Consider the following 20,133-nt stretch of genomic DNA (forward strand, 5'->3'; position numbering starts at 1 on the left):
TATAGGCCCCTCACAAACAGTGTTTGTATAGGAAAAATCGTGGACATGAATGTAAAAAGTGAAAAGAATAGGGGCTTTTTCGCAAAAAAACGCCCACACTACGTAAAAGCATCTCCAGCAGTCTTGCTATCTCACTCTCCGAGCAAAAATTTAGCAAGTTTGGTTCAAAATTAGACAGACTCCAACAGACTTGCTATTTGGATGGCCAAGCTATCAGCTGGCCAAACCGGCTCCCTGCCTAGCCAAATTTGGCCAGTCAAAACCAGCTTGCCATCCGTGGGACCCACGCGTGCTTCCCCCTCTCTCTCTCCGCACACTCTAAGGCGCGCAGCAGCATCCCGGCGGCGTCGTCATCCCGTCGCCAAGTGTCGACATCATCGTCGCCCCTCCGCCGGCTCCGCTCCTTCGCGCCGCCCCTCCTCGCCGCCTCTTCGCCGGCGCCGCTCCTCCGCGTCGCCCCTCCACCGGTGCTGCTCCTCCGCGCCACCGCTCCGCGCCGCCCCTCGCCGGCGCCGCTCCTCCGCGCCGCCCCTCCACCGGCGCTGCTCCTCCTCGCTGCCTCTTCCCCGGCGCCGCTCCTCCGCGTCGCCCCTCCACCGGTGCCGCTCCTCCGCGCCACTGCTCTGCGCCGCCTCTCGCCGGGAGGCGCCACCCGCGATGCAAGCCTTGTCGACCTTCTCCAGGTCGCGACGCGACGCGGTCCTGGAACACCGACTTGCCGCCTCCGCCACCAGCTTGGCGCTCGACGCCAGGTCGCCGCTCCCGCCCCCGCCAGACCGCCCGCCGTCGCCGCCGCCGTCGTAGGAGGCCATTCGCGTGAGCTGGGTAGCTAGCTAGCTAGCTTTAGCTTTGGATCTGAAGGATAAGAAGAAAGAAGGGGAGAGGGGGGGGGGGGGAAGAGGAGTAGAGGCTGACACGTGGGTCCGTCCCATCTAGTTTGACTGGCTAAATTACATGGAGAGTTGGCTATATGGCTATTTGGAGAGGCCAATTCAGAGAGACTGTTGGAGATGCTCTAACTCCCAAAACCCTATCCGCCGCCGCCCCCTTCTCCCTCTCGTCTCTCGCTCGCCCTCTCCCTCCCGCTCTCCCGCCGCCGTCGCCGCCTCCGTCTCCGCGTTCCCCTCGCGCCGCCGCCTCTGCCTCCGCCGCCGCGGCCGCGTCCACCTCCGTGGCCGTCGCGTCGGCGTCTCCGAGCGCCGTCGCCGTCGGCGAGGCGAGCAGCCATCTCCGCCTCGGTCCCCACCGTCGCCGAGCGCCGCCGCTGCGAGGCGCCTCCTCCGGCCGCCGGCGTCCGGATCCGGACTCCATGTTGTCGGGGACGCGGATCTGACCGCCGTCCATGCGCTGGGCAGCGTCTCCTCCTCCGCCGTCGCCGAGCATCGCCATTTTCGCCTCCACCTCGCTCTGGCGCTGTCGAGCGCCGCCGCCGCAGCACCCGTCCTCCGCTGCCGTTGCCATCGCCGAGCGCCCCTGCTGGGTCCTTCGCCGCCATCGCCGACGGCCGCTGCTCCGTCCTCCGTTGCCGCTGCCATCGAAGATACGACGTTGGTGACGGAGCCGGCATCAATGAAGGCGGTGGCAGCAGCGAGAAGAGGAGAACCGTATGTCACCAGGCTCTCGAGCTCGCCCCAGATCAGTGCCCTCTGTCCTTCTGCTCGTCGTGAGGACCCGCCAACCATGACGACGCCTCATTCCTCCTTTCTTCTGTGCTCAGCCACGGCAACACCACCACCATCGTCGTTCCTGTCGTTGCAGCCCGGTGAGCGTTGATGGGACCGGCGACGTTGAGTAGAGAGGAGAATAAGGGTGGAGGTGGTGGCGGCGGCGACGACGACGTCTTGGATGTCGGTGCCGGTGGGGGCGGGTGCGGCGTCCGTTGTGGGCGGGGTTGGAGCGGCGCTGGCCTGACACAGCGGAGAGTGCCACGGGGCTTCGGTTCCTGTAACCTGAGGGGGAGATGATGGGGGAGTATGGGTGCCGACGCAGGCGACCGTGGTCTTCGTCGTCTCGTCATCTCTGGGCTAGGATCCAAGGGCCAGGCGGCGGCGGCGGTCTATAGCTCCATGTCACGGTGGTCGCGCATATGGCTCCCTGCTTATGCTCTGTGCACGACCCAGTCGTGGTGGAGATATAGACCACCGCCGCCGCCTATTACATCTAGGGAAATTCATCTCGGATCAATTTTTATCACTTGAGAGTTTGCGTGCAGCGTGGTCTATGTTATGCATTTGTTTGCACATAAAAAAACAGGTCCTTATCCCCTTGAAACAAGATTAGCTGAACAATGCCTCAAAATACTTATGAAAGTCTTTCTTCTTTACATCGTTGTTTTTTTCGGTGGAAAATTGTTATTTTTCTTACATAAAAACTCTATTTCTACAATCACAAGCATGGGCTTTTACTATTCGTGTAGTCTGTAGATAGTGCTTCTGTCATACAACTTGTTCAATGGAACTCTGTAGTCGCTATGCCCCTTACTCTTAAAAAGTGCAATAAATAGAATTTTAAGAGAGAAGCAAAGGCCAACTGCCCTGTTTGCTTGCCCTTAAGTGATGTGTTATTGTGATATTTGAATTATTTTTTTCTTTCGTTCTGGAAATACTTTCGTTAGTATTATTAGGTCTTTCCATGGTATCATGTCTGACCTACTAGCCTTTCATGGCACAGTATAGTATTTTTACTTGTTTGGAACCAATATCCTTCTTATGTACCAGAACATAATATTGTCCTTATATTCTGGCAGGACTGCTTATAATCTGGCACTTCACGAACATGGGCCAAAGCTCTATGACAAACTGACAGAAGACATGGAAGATCACCTGCAAGAAATGTGCGTATCGATTGAGGCTGCTCAAGGTGGTTTAAAAATTATAGATAGGTAAAACAGAATGACTACAGGTGTTGGTTTTGCCTCCAAAATAAAATAAAGCTACTTCACTTTGCTGACATTGAATATTTGTTTTTGGTAGGTTCAGTCAAGAGAGTACCTTGCCCTATTATTTGCTTCCGTTTGTATGGGAGAACATCTTAGCTTGCGCTTTAATTGTTGCAGCAGAGTGAAGTTATAATTTCAGGTCTCTATTAATTGATGCCTTAGTCAGAAATCTGTTACTGCAGTGCTCTTTCTGGAAGTGCAAAAATAATATGATTAATAGCATAATGTAAGCTGGCTAGATTTTATGGTTGGGTGATATGGGAAGAGTCAATTGCGTTTTCTGTCCAGCTCGGTTTCTATCGGTGAATGGTTGTTCGTTTTTTTCCTGTGCTTTTCTATTGTTGGAGGATGGCAGGGTTCAAGGTTTTGTTTAGTGCGTTGTATCATTTTTATATTCATTTTTTAATGGTTATGTGGCGATGTTTGGGATAGGGTAATTTATGGTTTATCTGGTTTTTAAAGACTAAAAAGGTATTTCTCGGTTTGATTGCAACAGGCTTCGTTCCAAACAGCTAGCGTGTATACCACAGCACTCTATGGTTGGTGGCAGCAAAAGATGGAAGGAAAAAACGTATTAGCGGATGGGTGAGTGGACCTACCTAGATCAGTCGCATAGGCCAGGATTATAATTATATTTAGATGGTCTGATTAACTTTATGGTCGGTCAATCTATTTAACTGGATACATGTTGAGGCCATGGTTAAAAAAAAACTGTTTGGTGTGGTTCCTCATAGTCTTTGTGTTTGATGCTTATCTAAGATGAGCAAACCATGTTTATTATGTTACCTTTTCAGTTATGATTTTGGCGTTACCTTTTCGTTATGTATTCTGGTCCTCATTTCTGGCTGGTTGGAAACTGTATGTGATGTGATATAGATTTTGATATTGCGTTTGTATATTGCTCTACCTAAAAGTTTGTAGTTGGGCCTTGGGGATTATGTGTATCACAAATATTACTTTGGTATTGTTATTCTGGTTATGATTAAGTTTGTAAAATGATGCTTCTTATCGTATTTTCTACTGGATCAATTTGAGGCAAACGAATAAATGAGCTTCCTATTGTCTCCAGTGTGATGGTGCCGTACTTGTTCATCAGAGAAAACTAACAAGGTAATGCGCTACTCTTCTTGCCACTTATTGTAAGAGACATGATGATAGACCCGGCCATGCTAAGATTGGTTCTTAAAACTTAGTGTTTTGTTTTATCCTATGATAATGGTCATAAATTTAAGTCGATGAAAAAACATACAGATTATCGTTAATTTTATACATGACTAATGCTGTGGAAGAATGTTGAGATCTGGGGAAAATTGTTGCCTATTAATGTTCATTAATAGGAAGGTGAAATTTGAGTTTCATGCTGCTTTCCATGAAAAACTGTGCATGTTATTATTAAAAGTTGCTGCTAAATGGTTGCACATTTGATTACATGTTTTTATATCTATTGATATTCTGATGTCCAGAAAGCCTTTTTATCATAAGAGTGTGGTTTATATGATCAGATACATGCGATTTTGGAATTGAGTTGCATTACGACCAGAATTATCCTGAATGTTGTGCATGAAAATTACATTTCCTGTTGTTTTTGGTTCTCTTTGCGCCTGCCCTACACTTTGTGCATGCTTTCTTTTTTTTTTTCAGCTGCTGAGCTTTCAGGATGCAATAGCCTCAGTTCAAATATATGTTCCACTATACATATGTGTTTGCTAATGTGCTGCTTTAGAATAAAAAAAGAGAGTTATGAATTGTTCACTTGTTTGTTTTCCTTCTGCCCCGCATGAGCTATAGGTTTACCTCTGCTTTTATGTCTTCACCGTGTTTTATCAGTTCCATGGGAAGATCTTTCGTTTTCTTCCAGTTCCTTTTTTTACTAATTTTAGGTTTATACAGGTTTTGTTCACAAGAACAACTTAGGTGCTAATTTATATAAATATAATCCACATGCACGAACCCAGGATGTGTTTTTGTCTTGCCTGAGCGTTATATAGAACTAGCTTACTATATCCATGTAGATAACAGACGGCCATGCATAATTCATGCCTTTGTATCTATGTTATAAGAACATAGATTTTACATGAAGATGTTAGCTGTTTTGTTATTTTATTTACAAAAGATGACATGTTCCAATTTTAGCTTCTCGTTGGTCCCTTATGACATTGGTTACGTATAATGTCAATCTATTGAATTATATTTATGCCGTTCTATTAAGCACATTTGATTATACGGTTTGGTGTTTCATGTGTTGTGTTTAGACTTTTAGCATTTAGACTTTGTTCATCAATATATGTTTTTATGCATGAGGATGCACTGCTACATAGTAGTGGGATGTGCAGTTCTGACCTTCTCATCCACCTTCATTATAGTTAAGTTCATTGTACACTTTAATTTGTTTATTCTTCTCAGTCCACGGCGAAGCTGGGGATTTAACTGGCATTCGTAGATTTCTTGGATTTGGGATTGGTTTGCAGCCTGATTCAGACTATATGGACATTGGAGGGTGAAGCTTGGTGAGATGCTATTTATCTGTATTAGGACGTGTGTATTTCCTGTGTGTTTGTTACTTTATATAGGATTTAGAATAAAAAGCGGGCAGTTTTATGTGCAGGGGTGCTTTTGGAGGCAGATACGGTCTTCATCCACCCGACGGTAGATCCGAGCATGTGCATTTGTGGCGGTGCGAGGCAGCAGGCAGCGGCCAGTAGCCCGAGAACCCCGACCTCGATGCCCTAATGGGCGTCACGCCATATGTGACGGAGATACGCGACGAATTGGGGGTGAGCCAGGGAGACTGCGCGAACCATGATCTTGCGAGTTGCGAGCGCTGGGCCTGGCCACCGTTTTCAGGCCGTTGGGCAAGCTAGGAGGCAAGACCTTGGAGACGGGAAGCTGATCTACTTCTCCAGTCTCCAGTTATGTCTTGCAATTCGTAACTCCCTTCTTGGCTGCGGCCTACAGCCCTACAGCGAGTGGTATGACTTTATTCTTTCTAGATTTCTAGCATCTGATCTATTTGTCGATTAAGGGGATTTAACATATGTTAATTGATTTACTAGCAGTTCAAGTGACACCCCCACCCCAAAATAACTAGAGCACGAATCAATCAAAGAGCCTTCGATTATTACTTTATCCTAAAGAGATATTTGCTGATCAAACATAACAAATACAATTTGAGAACTATGCAATTATGCTTCTAAAATTAGAGATGAAGTGAGGAGGGCATATTTGTTGAATGAACCAAATAAAACAGCTGAGTAATTATTTTTTCCATTTCATCATGTGCACATCACATTCGACATGTGTAAGGGCATATGCTTCATTTTTGTTTTACTGATTTGAACTTAGGGTTCGAGCCCATCCTCCATTCTCAACCTGGATTTGCCACTCATCAAGCCTCAAGGAAATTGGTGGAGGTTGGCCAACGTTTACCTTCTACTGCAGAAGCTTGGTCATCGACTGCGTGCCTTGGTGCTGTCTTGCCATAGCTGCGGCTGCTTGCCTTGATCTGTTCACTTCTTAGTTTGCTAATTTCAAACGCGAAATTGGTTATTAGTGGTTCCGTTCTAATAGCTAAATATTAGAGATTGATTTCACCGAGTCTACAGCTTGCCATATTCATCTATTATATTATTAAAACAGCTTTGAAAGGAGGCACCACATTCGTTGTGGGGGCTAAAAATTTCCAGTCTATGTAGGAATACAATAAAAAAAATGGCTGAAATTCGGAATTAGAAATAAGCAATATTGAAAGAAGAGTCCATATAAGAACCTAATACGAGATTAATCAAAATTCGGAATAAAAATAAAATAAAATCCGAAATTAGAAAAAAAAAAAGAAGAGGTCCAAGTAGGAATACAATTTAAAAATAACTGAAATTTGGAATTAAAAATAAGGAATATTGAAAGAAGAGTCCATACAAGAATCCAATACGAGATTAATTAAAATTCAGAATAAAAAATAAAAAAAGAAAAAAGAAAAGAAAATAATAGTTCAAGTAGGAATACAATTTAAAATTAATTGGAATTCGGAATTAAATATAAGCAATATTGATATGAGAGTAGATATAAGAACCTAATAGTAGATTAATTAAAATTCAGAATAAAAATAAAATAAAATCTGAAATTAGGCAAATTAAAAAGAGAGTGAAAGTAGGAAAATAATTTTGAAACAACTGAAATTGAAAATAAAAAATAAAATATCAAAAGAACACAATACGAAAAATAAAATAAATACTGAAATTAGAAAAATAAAAATAAGATTTCAACTAGGAATACAATTTAAAAATAATTAAAATTGGTGATAAAAAATAAAGACAACTGAAAAATAAAGACCATCTAAAACACATGACGAGATTAATTAAGTAACAGGCCTATACAGGAGCAGAGTGGTGGCTGTTGATGGGACATCTGATAACTTGACGATTAAAAGGAAAAACAACGGGCAGGTCGTGAAGCAATCGGTCAAGGCGGTTGGCGGGACTTTGACTTTTAGAAAGTAAAAAAATAAACCTTGGTGATAATCATATTTAATTTTTAAAATCTCAATTACAATAAAAACGAGAGGCAGCGGGCCTGTATAGGAGTACAATGGCAGAGCCATTGATGGTTGGTGGGTCTTATAGAAAGTAAAAAATGAATTCCAATGATAGTTATGATCGATTTTTACAATCCCAGTGGCAATAAAGAGTATGCGGCGGACGGGTCGTAGAAGAGTATAGTGGTAATGTTTGACGGGATTTCTAAAAATTATAAAACAGATGAAACCCAACGAGACAATAAACTCTAAAAACTATAAGATCTAATTTTTAAAGGTTCGGGCTTCTAAATAATAAAAAAAATAAACCCCAATGATAATCATGTTTGATTTTAAAAACTCAATGACAATAAAGAAGAGCGGCAGCGAGCGAGCCATAGAGGAGTATGGTGACTAAGTCGCTGATATTTTGGTGGAACTTCTAGAAAGTAAAAAAAATGAACCTAAACAATAATTATGTACGACTTCTAAAATAGCAATGACAATAAAGAGAAGATGCGGTGGATGGTCGTAGAGGAGTATAATGGCAGCGTTTGATGGGACTTCTAGAAATTATAAAAAAGAAGCCCAACATGACAATAAACCTATAGTTTTTAGATCCAATTTTTAAAGGTTCCAAGGAGAATGAATAGAAACAATGGTAAATCGAGCAAGCAAATAATAAAGAATAATATGACAGATGTAAGGGTAGCAACAGGTGTGACTTTTAAAAACCACTTCCTCCGTTTCATATTATAAGACTTTCTAGCATTGCCCACATTTATATAGATTTTAATGAATCTAGACACACATTCATATATGTCTAGATTCATTAACATACATATGAATGTAGGCAATGCTAGAAAGTCTTATAACCTGAAATGGAGGTAGTATAAAATTAGAAACACGAGAATGATAAGGTTTGATCTTTCAAAATCTTAAGACAACGAGATAACTATTTAATAAAATTTAAGTAAAATCATATTAAAAACATATAAGTTTATATGGGTGCTAGCCGCGCAATTGCGCGGGCCACCCAGCTAGTTTATTTTAAATCCTTAAATTTCATTCTTACAAATGATTTGGCGATGAATTTTTTTCTTGTGTTCTTAGCAATGAGAAAAGAACAATGAGCCATGGGTCCTGAATCTTGCCATACATGGACCAGTATGGCAGTACATGTGCTTCCTTATATACAATACAAGAACCAGAATGTAGAATCATACTTGTGCGCACCTTTAATTTTGTAGGATAATTGTATGGATGAAGCAATTAAAGTTATAAGTTTTTTGAAGAGTTCAGAGTCCCTCATAGAGCTTGCAATCCAACATCACTTTATACCTGGATTTAGGGTGCACATTTTTACAGGCAAGTGATTAGGGTGTTGCCCTCGGTTTAGTTTTCAGACTGTCATTATATTCACTAGCCATCAACCCGTGCGTCGCACGGACTATTTTTTTGATAAACATCATAAAGATTAAATTACATTGGCTTAGATTAAAATAATAGTTAATAAGATTAACAACTTGCTAATCAATAGAGAATACTTAATGGACAGTGATATGCAACTTCACGTCAATTAATTCTTACTAATGATTTACTTGGCTTACCAGGTTCTGATATTTTACATGGATTCTTTCTCGATCTGTTTGTTTTACAGAGTACCACAAGTTGTGGCTTATCGGCAATGAATGAGATCCTATCTGGAGCCGTATAGGTGATGATTTATCAGGTTGGCGACTCCCATTCAAAACTTATGCAACTATTATATTTTCTATGTATCAATTCAATATCCCTTTAGAAAGCTTGATGACTCTGTGTAGTGTGATTTCTGTGCAAATAAGTCTTGCAGCTTAGCTAATGGAAATAGTAAAAAAAATCTTCAATATATCACCTCCCAACCTTGTCCATGATTTTTATATCATTGCTAAGTTTTGATGGAATTTGTTCGTTTGAAAGCTTGAAGATAGTGGTGTTTATGCTTGCAATTAACCTTACCTGATTTCTTTTCTGTGATTTTCGTGTTAAGAATCCGGCTATTAGCATTATTGTTTCAGTTGTAAAAGAATATGTTGATTGTTAGGACAGGCTTTCGACCAATTAGGCTCCTCATCTTGGCAATATTGTAAGGCACCGTGTCTCTCCCTATTCAACATATAGAGAACAGCCATTTATTTTTCTTTTAGTAGCAAGAGAAATTACATTGGCCAGAATGGCCAGTTGTGAACTGAATTATCCTGAACCTGTGCTGTGTGATTTGATGGTATATGCAGGATGTTTTATTTGTGGGCATTACCGTCTTCCCTCTTTCATGGACGGTATGATGAGGAACTCCCATTGTGCAAGCTCTTCAGCATGCCTAATTGGGTACGCATGTATGCAAACCACTTTCCCAATTAATTAACACTACTGTTTTTACTTCCCTATAGGTCAATTGATTGGTGAAGCATTTTATCCCTTTTCGAACAGAACCAATGAAGCAACAACAAGACAGTGTGGTCCTATTTTGTTTTTTGCAAATCCAAGCCATTAGTACGACTTACTATATATGAAACTCGCCCCTGCGTGCTGTATGATATCCTGTATAAAACCTACATCTTGCGATGAGCATTGTAACTGCTTTGAATTTATGAAAGTTACTTATCTAATGCACTGTGCTTCTAGGAATCTGTCAATGCTTGTAGCAATCAAACGAGGAATATAGCTAGGAATAGGAAATATTGATTTAAACTTACTGATCCTTGAAGTAGATCATTTAGCCATATTCTGATTTACAACTGACTATGCTAACAATCAGCATATTCTGATTTATGACTGGAACAATAATTCTAATAGATCAACTTCTATTACCATGTTAATCCCAAAATACGTTAATTGTTAGCATAGATCAGCTTCAAATATGCTAATAATGCAGGCAAAAATTGATGTCCTGTGAAGAGTACTATATCAATGCTATATGCTATACCCATCCTTTTCCTGTCAACAAACTGCAGTATCCATCCCCATGGAAATCAACCATTTACAAGTTATGGTACTACTGTTTGCTAATTAGCTTTTCATCTTAGATGGTCATCGTGCACACTGCACTTCTTTGTAAATATAACATACCTCCTACGTATCTAGCAGTTATTAGAGACTGCTAACTAACAAGATGCTTATGTGTAGTGAACAATCCAGTATGTTATCGTTGTCTTATATTTTGTTTCTGATATGTTTATTTACCTTTCCTAATTTTCAGCTCTTTCTGCAAATCTACTCAACATATTATCACACTCTTCGCACCAACCACGCATAGGCCTTCATGAAACAAGACAGAGTGGTTAGCTCTTCCGTTTGCTTTAAATTCTTTTATGCCTTCAGCCAACAGCTGACACCCAGTTTTCATTACAGTACTTTTCGACGAAATACTCCATAGATCACATAGCGCCACTCATGGACAGCGCAACAGTGGATATACAAGTTCAAGCATTGGAAGGCCCTTCAATCACAATGGTTCTCCACACATCAACGGATCATCGTTGCAACTTAAAAGATGGATGGACAGACTTTGCAGTAAACAACAGCATGAGGTTGCTCACTATGCATTTTCATTTCTACAAGAAAAGCATTTGCAAGCAACCATAGATATCTTCTGAAGACCGTACTGGCCCTGCCATACAGTCCTTTTGGTGCCATCAGGGTTCGCTCTCCATGAAACGTGATGCTAATATCTTATGATATCAATATGGTGTTAATTAGCCTTGTGCCTTATAAGGCCATCGTGCAGACTGCACTTGTAAATCTACTATGCCACCCACATATTTAGCCACTGTTATAAGGACCAAATAGGCAACATCCTTATCTATATATGGACACCTGAGTAAGTTAACATGGTCACCTGCTATATTGCTTTCAACCTGTTTCTTTTTCAGTGTGCAAGTATAACAACCGGATTGTTGCTATTCCCAACATGTACGTGCAGGCGGCGCACCATTGGCGCGTCCCACCCTCTAGTACAATGTATCAGACAAGTCATTCAGACTAGAATGTATGAATGGCAACTTGAGCCTTTGCTGCTTGCTGAAATTGCTGAAATGGTAATGAATGGTGTCATGTTGTTTTAAAAAAAATCTGGCATGCGATATCGTTACCATTTCCGAGTGTATCGTTCCGATTCCATTTTCGTGAAAATAAAATGAAAATGGAAATGGTAGAGGGTTTTTCGACTGTTTCCGACCGTTTTCATCCCTCCCAGGCAGCTTGGGAGCTCAGTGCTTTGCTACGGCTTGCTCCCCCGTGATAAATCAAGAAACGGCGCTTTACCTTTTTTTTTCCTCTGCTCGCGGGGCTTAGGGCCACGTGGCGCAAATTTGTAGAACTGACGGAAGACCAATCGGCTAGCACCGGAAAATTTAACTATTTGCCACTATTAGCTTTGACAATTATGCAAATATCCCTTTTAGATTTACACAAACTTTTTGTTGTCCTTCTTAAGTGGTGGTTTCTTAACTTTTCTTCCACTTTTACCTACGTGGCATGCCAAGGTGGCAATCAGGGTCGACGAGGGAGAAGATGGAGGGGAGATAGAGACTGACCAGTAGGTCCCACGTCGTTTTTCACCCTAGATATCCACGTTGGCATGCCACGTGGACAAAAGTGGCAAATAGTTAAGAAACCACCACTTAAGAGGGTCTAAAAAGCATGTGCAAATCTAAGAGGGGCATTTGATAATTGTCAAACATAATAGTGACAAATAGTTAAATGTCCCGTTGGCACAAGAAGCGCTAGCTTTAGATTATTAGATACTAGAAGATCTGCACGCCCTGTTGACGTGCCGCCTAATTTAGCCTGTAATATGGTTCATCTGCAAAATATATATTAAATTTGCCTATCTCTCATTTTATATTATTTGTCATTGTAGCAAAATTTCACATCAAACTAGGAGATGTGCAAATTACACTGCTATGCTTATTAACTACATTATAGTTTTCAAAAGCAATATTAACTTTGATTAACAGTTATACATGGCATTGATAAAATGTGAAGATAGAATACCGCGATCTAAAATAATAATTTCAAATGTGAGAATGACCAGTAATATTTTGAAACATACAGAGTAATATATTAATGGAATTTAATTTTATGTTTCCTTAGAATTATGAGAAAAACCAAATTAAGATTGTAATTAATGATGACCAATAGTTTGGCAAATAGTTAGATATTTCCATATTGGAAAGTACGAATTACCCCCCGAACTATTGCGGTAGTACGATTTACCCCCAAACTATAATACCAGACATTTAACACCCCAAACTCTCAAAACTGGATAAATTATAACCCTAAATCGATTCGAACTGGTTTTCAGCCTACGTGGCACACTCGTAGCAATACAGTCAGCAAAAACAACGGTAGGGCCCACCTTTCAGCGCTTGTTGTTTCTCTCCTTCTCTGCCCCTCTCTCTCTTGGTGAACAGAAGGCGGCTGCGAGCGGCGGGTAAGGAGCCGAGGCCGGCGGTGGGCGGGGGTGGAGGCGGCTGTGGGCGGCGGGTGAGGAGCCGAGGACGCGGCGTACTAGACGTCAGGGTAGCGCTCGGTCAGCTCTGATGGCAGCGGCGGCGGAGAGGGCGAGGGCGGCGGGACGTGGAGCGAGACGGTGGCAGGATCCTCCTTCCCACCGTCCAGGCGCTCAAGCTTCAAGCTTCAGTTGCTAGCAGGGTTGCATTTACCGCGGTAAACCGCGCGGTTACCGCGGTTACCGCGCTTACCGCGGGGGTACGGTAAGGGGTAAACCGCGGTAACCGCGTCAAATTCAAATAAATTTAAAAAATAATTTGAATTTTTGATAAATTTTGTACGGTTTGTCGCGGTTTGTCACGGTTACCGCGGTTACTGTGCGGTAACCGTGCTTACCGCCGGGGCGCGGTAACCGCGGCCCCGGCGGTAAATGAAACCCTGGTTGCTAGCTAGCCTGTTACATTGCTCCTCGTTGCAAATTGCAAACAGGCGATGGCTGATCTGATGCGTATGATGGCAACGGGATCATATCACTGTAGATGATCCGAAAACCAATAGTTTCTCTTTGTGGATTTTGTTGGCAACTTTTTGTGACAAGTCGACAAGCACGATCGCAACACCTAAACGCCTTGCGGTGATATGGAGTCGCCAACCACCTCGATCTAGCCAAAGGGCCAAATCAAGATGGGTTTTGTAGAAAAGCAACTAAACCGGCTAGCAGAGCCGATTTAGAGATCAAAATCAGCCTCTAGGCCGATTTAGATCGATATGAGGATAACTACCCGTCTCGTGGGCAAAATGGAAGGTTTTCAGGACAAACCTAAAAAGAGGTGTCGCACTCTCGCAGCGGCGGCGGACGGTTTACGGCGCAAACCGACAAAGATAGACTAAACTAGAGTAAAATAGAAAAACATAGTAAAAGAACGATTCAAGTAGATTGTATTTGGGGGGTTTTACAATGAACCGGCCTTGTCGCTTAAATAGGGGTTGGTCTTGCCCTCTACAGGCCCTTCTCCATGTCCAACTCGGGATAGAAACCAAAGGAAACACGAAACATGCCTTCCCGAGCAAGGAAACCCGAGACCCGACGAAAACAGACTCGGACTCGGACCCTGCCGGTCTGACCGCCCACATACCTGCGGTCAGACCGGCCCTACTAGCCGGTCAGACCGCCCACACACCTGTGGTCTGACCGGCCCTGTGAAGGAAACCCGTCACTTTCCAAACTTTGGCAATTTTCCCCTATTTCGTCTATAGGTGTCAAATTTGGGTGTAAACAGATTTCAGATTCACTAGCATCAACTTTTGCCCTAATTTCCTCGCTCCTTTTGACTTGAACTGTCTTCTTAATTTATCGGAGACGTTCGGTTCTCAGCTGGATGAGAGTGAAACTGATCAAATTACATTTGTTCTCTGCACTTCTGCTAGGCTGCTTAGCTACCACTAGCCTTTTACTACCCAGCTGCAGATAAACTAAAACATGTATATATGAACATGAATTCCCTAACCATATAAACTAAAACGCCTCCGATGATCGAACCATATCTTGGTCCATCGATTTAAGTGGAAACCAATGATCAGTTGTTTTATTTTATTTATTATATTTATAGAACAATTACTCCCTCGGTTCTATAATATAATGTACAACCACTTTCTTTATATGTTCCATAATATAAGGCATGCATTCAATTAATTATGACATCTTCTTCATTAAATTATTAATTTTTTAAACAATTCACTCTCACATTCTCTAATTCTATTGGATGCATGCATTATATTTATTAGGATGATCCAAACTACAAGATGATAATAACTATTTCTTTATCTTTGGGTTAATGTTGGTTGTGCCTTATATTTTGGAACGGAGGGAGTAATTTATTAGAGTCACGTGACAACTTAGGTGTATTTTGTCGGAACACTACTACTAATAGTCTCAGTTTACTTGTAGTCAACTACTGTTGGTTGTAGCTTGGTGGCATACTCTACCTACCTATCAGTTGTTGATGTTACTCGCGGAGTATCGTTCTTTATCTTTGGTGCTAGATGACATGCATGCATGCTCATTGGATATCAGCTGATTCTTATATTAGGTACATTGTGCATGAAATGTCTTGTAAGCAATATGACTTATTAGCGATCGGTGGATAGTGGTTTGTATGTAGAACTCGTATACGTGGGGATTAGTGAGGACATACGATTCCACATGTGGAGGGGAGTATCGTGGTGGGTATACCTGATTTTTTTTCTTTGAGATGGAGATCTAATGGGTAAAATTAGTAGGTCCACCGATTTTTTTTTCCTAATTTATTAGAACACCATGTGGCGGTTTACGAGCGTTTGTAGGAGACCACATGGCGGCTTGGGAGTTTTTGTAGGAAGTTAATTTAATGAACTTTTAGTATATGATAGATAGATATAGATGTACGTTTACACCAGGTCACATTTTCTCTGCTGTTTCCTAATTGGTTTTACTTTCATGCCTAGTTAATTAATTATATTAGCTATAGGGTTAAACCAATCTGCATGAGCACACAGACAGTAAAGTGGAGGAGGGGATTAGCTAACAGTTGCTTGCACAAGCAGGTGGACAGAAAGACATGCATTCGCTTTAATCACACTGCTCTGAATGTGACATTTCTGTCATGCCGCTCATGCATGATTAGTGGCCGGAGTAGGAGTACACGTTACTAGTGGAAGGAGAAAATCTTGTTGTCGGAGGCTGCCGCGAACGGGTCATGTGCACACTTAATTACCGTGTAGTCACGTCCAAATTCCAAAAACATAGTAAGACGTTGAAGAGGATATTGAGCAAAATTCGCATACATTATATTAATTATTATACTCACGTCACATGGGCTGGAGCCTATTTATACGGAGGAGGAGCAAAGGATCGGATGAAATCGACCAAGATGACGAAGATAGCAGGTGTTCTTATTTTAGTTCTTGTTATCTGTCCAACTATTACTTCCGCTACCGAAACCCGGGGAGGTAAATCCATCCATCCATCTCATGTTTTCTCACAATCTAGCTGAGCTTGATTCTCTCTTCCTAATTAGTAGTAATTACTTGTGCATGTTTGTATTGTGTTAGCGCTTCTATTCCTAATTAATTACTTGTGCATGCATGCGCTAATTAATTCTGTTTGTATTGTGTTAACAGGCCGGGATGACGACCTTAGTGACGACAAAATCTGGACATCTCTGATTGCATTCCACTATCCTGGATTGGTGGTTCCGCCAATCTGCATCGAGGACATTGCAAAGAAATGCGGGTGGAATAATCTGACCCCTGCATGCGTGATGGAAGAGATGGACAGCTGCCACTAAGGCGACCACCGGCCACTCTCCATCAGTCTCAGGCTGACAGGCTCTCAGCCATAATAATTAATAAGCTGTAATAAGGGGCCTAATTAATATGTACTACTTCATGCCTCTGATTTTGATTGCAAGCACCACTAGCCATGCATGCATGTCGTATATTCTAATAGAATTAATTAATGGTAATAATATAAAGCTAGCTAGATGTGCCTGTGGGTTTGATTTTTAATCACTAGGAGTAATGATAGAAAAAATAATTAAGAATTACTTCAATTTTTTAAATAACTAGCAAAAATGCCCGTGCGTTGCAACGGGTAAAAAGAATCCAATGACAATATACACTTTTCATGCATAACCATATTAATGATAATGTTTATATGGATCGTTGTAGTTACCACAATTAGAAAATTGGATTTTTCCGCCCCTTGTACCATATAATGGTTTTTTATTATATACGGACGACGGAAACTTTTTTAACTTTTTAAGTTTTTAAGTAAAGTTAGGGATTAGAGACTAGATCTGTTCCCTTTTGTGATTAGGAATTTAGATTGTTTATTTACTTTTTTAGAAATAAAAAGAAAAAAAAGAGATCGGGAGATGGGGAGGAGATTTTTTTCCACCTCCGATTCGCTTTTGTTTTTCTGTTGCCGCGTTTTTCTTTTCAGGATCGCTCTTTTTTTTAAGTTAGACGGACGACAAAAACATCATAAATTTTTTAAGTAGTAACAGAAACGAACGGTCAAATATATTTAAATAAATCAACGGCGTCAAATATTTACCTCGCCAACTGCCCCGAGGCTTCCTCCATTGTCACGGTTCAAATCAATAGCAGCCACAACCTTCCAATTTAGCGAATGACGAGTGAAACGACGGCCAACAGGCAATGTAACAGAGCGGCCACCGGTCGACTCCACCACACCAGCACACGCTCTCGTGAAACCCTAGGCTCCTCTCCCGCAGGCCGCAGCCATGTCACAGCACTCTGTTGTCTCCATGCTCATGGCCACGAGTGGCCTTCCCTGAGACCATGCCTTCACACGACGGTGGAAGAGATGACCTGGCCACTACTTAGGGGAGGATGTGAGGCGCATCATGGTCCGGTGTTATTGCTCGGTGCGTGGGGATAGCGCGGCGCACATCCGCTCGGCTGGATGGGGAATCGGTGATTTCACTGTCGCATTGTTATCACAAAGATATCTACATCCGTTTCTAGCCGTTGGATGAATAGATCGGATGGCTGATAAAAGAGATAGGAAGTTTTGTGTAGGTTCTCCTAGGTGCATCTAGCAAAGAGAATAACTCCTCCTTTTTATATATATTAGTAAAGATGAGTATGTAGGTTTATTAGACTAACATCATACCACTTAATATCACTGCTAGACAAGTGATCTTTAGTCCCGAGTTGCAAACCGACACCACAAATCTAGGATATCTTTAGTCTCCGTTGGTGTTACTAACCGAGACTAAATATTATTTTTTTTCCTTTTTTCATTGTTTTTTTTTGCTGCTTGCATATTGATCACAGATCCAGAAATCATCACAAAAACAGATCCACAAAAATCATCGCTAATCCACAAATCATCAGTGATCCAGATCCCCAAAAATCATCACAAATTATACTACCATCACAAATCAAAACAGATCCGCGGACTTCGAGCACTACGACTCCCACCTCAGCCTCCTCCTCCACCACAACAACTGCTGCCACACCCAATTCCACCCGTCACCACACCTCGGCAGCTGGATCGTCGCCGTCGGCGCTCCTCTCCCGCGAGGCAGAGGCGGATCCCAGCGACGACTGTCCGCGCGCCTAGGTCGTCACGCACCGCGACGGCGAGTGCCGCCGCCTACCCCTTGTGCCACCACCACCCCGCTCTTGCCACCGCCGCTGCCGCCTCCCCCCTCGTGCCATCGTCACCGCCTCCCCCCTTGTGCTGCCGCCGCCGCCTCCCCCTCCGCCGGATCCAGTGGAGGAGAGGGCTCTGCCACCGCCTATCGGTCCCGGCTACGATCGGAGAGGAGGTGTAGGAGATCGGAGAGAGGAGGAAAAGGAGAGATAGAAAGAGAGAAAGAGAAAGGGTTAGTGGATGAGGGGGAGAAAGAAATAAGGACGACGACGCGCGCTGCTCTCTCCCTCCCCATGTGGCTCGACTGTTTTTTTAATTTTTCGTCCTGGTTGGTTTAGACAACCGGGACTAAAGATAGTGGGAGGCTTGACAATTTTTGAACCGGGACATAAAAAATGATCTCTAGTCCTGTTTGATGTTACCAACTGGAACTAAATATCAAAAAATTCTGTTGGGCTTTTGAACCGGGACTAAACATATTCTTTAGTCTCGGTTCCTATTCGAATCGGGGCTAATGTGATTTTTGTCATCCGGACAAATATCAATTCTCCGGTAGTGTATATTGATGTATTAAAATGGAAGGGGTTGGATATTGGCTACCAGAAATTATTTTTCTAGCTAGGAGAAAAAGAGCTGCGATATCTAATCCATTTTTTCGACCACTAAAGCATCTAGAAACCCTGCTTCACTATACCGAACAATTCTTATCAATGGGAAAGTCTGTAATAGTTATCCAAGAGTTCTGTGTAGAAGGGCTATCATGCAACGGATCAAACGTGTGGATAGCACACCATGGCACCACGGAGATCGATATCCACTTCTGTCATTCCATGTAAACGACAGCTCCTTCTCCCCTTTCTAGAGTTGGTTCGATTTGGAGAAGGGGATTGAAAAAAAAAAGAGTAAATTGCATCGCCGTACATGAACTTGTTAGGTGGTAGCAATCTAGTGTACGAACTTATAAAACGCTTGTTCTAGTGCATGAACTTGTCAGGTGCGTGTGGAGGAAGGCGAAAAGAACACTACATGGATAATCTTATTGATTTTGTGATTGTAGAAAAAGATTAAAAAAAAGAGCAATGATATAAGGGTGGGAAAGATATGAAATATCATCACTTCCTTGATGAAGGATAAAGTAGTGATCAAATTTATAAATAATTGCAGTCTTATGCAAACGCACTATACATATGCACGTCACACCCTAATCAATATCAGCTTCGTAAGATTAATATTGCCAAGCTATTTTGGCTCTCGTTTGCACGAAACTATACAAGTTCGTGTACCGAAACGAGCATTTTACAAGTGATGAGGCATCACTAGATTGTCTGTACGCATGGTTTGGTATAACACACATGCACGTATGCATGTGCCTGGCAGTAGGGGTGAAAACAGTATGGAAATTTCCTAGAATTCTGGCTACCGTGTCCGGTTTGCACCGACCATTTCAGTCGGTATTGGTAATTGTCGGTATTGGAAATATAAACGGTAATCTCTTCCGGAAATGGTAGCGGAAATGAGATGGGTTTTTTCCGACCGTTTTGTTGGTAACCTTTTTTGATCGGTAATTTCCGTCAAATTTCCGACAAAATTCCGAAGAAGGAAGCTTGGGCGGCTGAGCCTGGCTACCAGGAGCAGCCCATTAGGCCGGAAGAAAAACCCTAGGGAATGGGCGTCAACCAGCGTGTCGCTTCTCATCCTCTCCCTGTCTCGTGACTCTCGTATAGCTCTCCGCCGCCTCTACCTCCGCCGACCGCCGACCGCCCATCGTCGCAACCACTTGTCCTCGCCGCCACGCCGCCGCTTGCTAGTCCTAGCCGTCGCATCCTCGCGCCTCACTGTGTCCCTTGCCGGAGAAGCATGATGGCACCTGCCGAACAAAAATGCCGCACCCATCTGCTGTCGTCTATCATATCCATGGCATGTGGCCGTTATTAAACTATAGTCTCGTCAACTTATCGATATTGAAGTATCGTTGAACTTTGTTTATATTGTTTGTTGACCTTATTGTCAACTCATTAATCATCATAT

The 20,133-nt window shown here is 42.5% G+C and overlaps 1 protein-coding gene and 2 long non-coding RNA genes across 20 annotated transcripts; 2 read left to right on the forward strand and 1 right to left on the reverse strand.

The window, feature by feature from the left end:
• Window positions 1–374: 374 nt before the first annotated feature.
• Window positions 375–812, reverse strand: LOC4344551 (uncharacterized). Its single transcript, XM_015794876.3, has one exon. The coding sequence runs from the start codon at window positions 810–812 to the stop codon at window positions 375–377; it is 438 nt and encodes a 145-aa protein (XP_015650362.1).
• Window positions 813–1,009: 197 nt separating this feature from the next.
• On the forward strand, window positions 1,010–11,513 carry LOC9268742 (uncharacterized). 18 transcript variants are annotated; one of them, XR_010734407.1, is made up of 14 exons: window positions 1,018–2,253; window positions 2,747–2,881; window positions 2,973–3,077; window positions 3,435–3,523; window positions 4,008–4,048; window positions 5,342–5,445; window positions 5,532–5,907; window positions 6,281–6,348; window positions 8,699–8,816; window positions 9,109–9,180; window positions 9,478–9,573; window positions 9,722–9,815; window positions 10,687–10,767; window positions 10,839–11,513. It is a non-coding gene; the product is annotated as an uncharacterized lncRNA (long non-coding RNA). The 18 variants fall into 18 exon arrangements; XR_010734408.1 differs by having other exon boundaries at window positions 9,537–9,573; XR_010734404.1 differs by lacking the exon at window positions 8,699–8,816.
• Window positions 11,514–15,771: 4,258 nt separating this feature from the next.
• Window positions 15,772–16,457, forward strand: LOC107278063 (uncharacterized). The gene is made up of 2 exons (XR_001548133.3): window positions 15,772–15,929; window positions 16,101–16,457. It is a non-coding gene; the product is annotated as an uncharacterized lncRNA (long non-coding RNA).
• Window positions 16,458–20,133: the final 3,676 nt, after the last annotated feature.

The sequence above is a fragment of the Oryza sativa genome, chromosome 8, assembly GCF_034140825.1.
Source record: "Oryza sativa Japonica Group chromosome 8, ASM3414082v1".
NCBI lineage: Eukaryota > Viridiplantae > Streptophyta > Magnoliopsida > Poales > Poaceae > Oryza > Oryza sativa.

What these genes read in the sequence shown, in the direction of transcription:
- LOC4344551 (XM_015794876.3), bottom strand. Translation starts at nt 812, where the DNA reads ATGGCCTCCTACGACGGCGGCGGCGACGGCGGGCGGTCTGGCGGGGGC.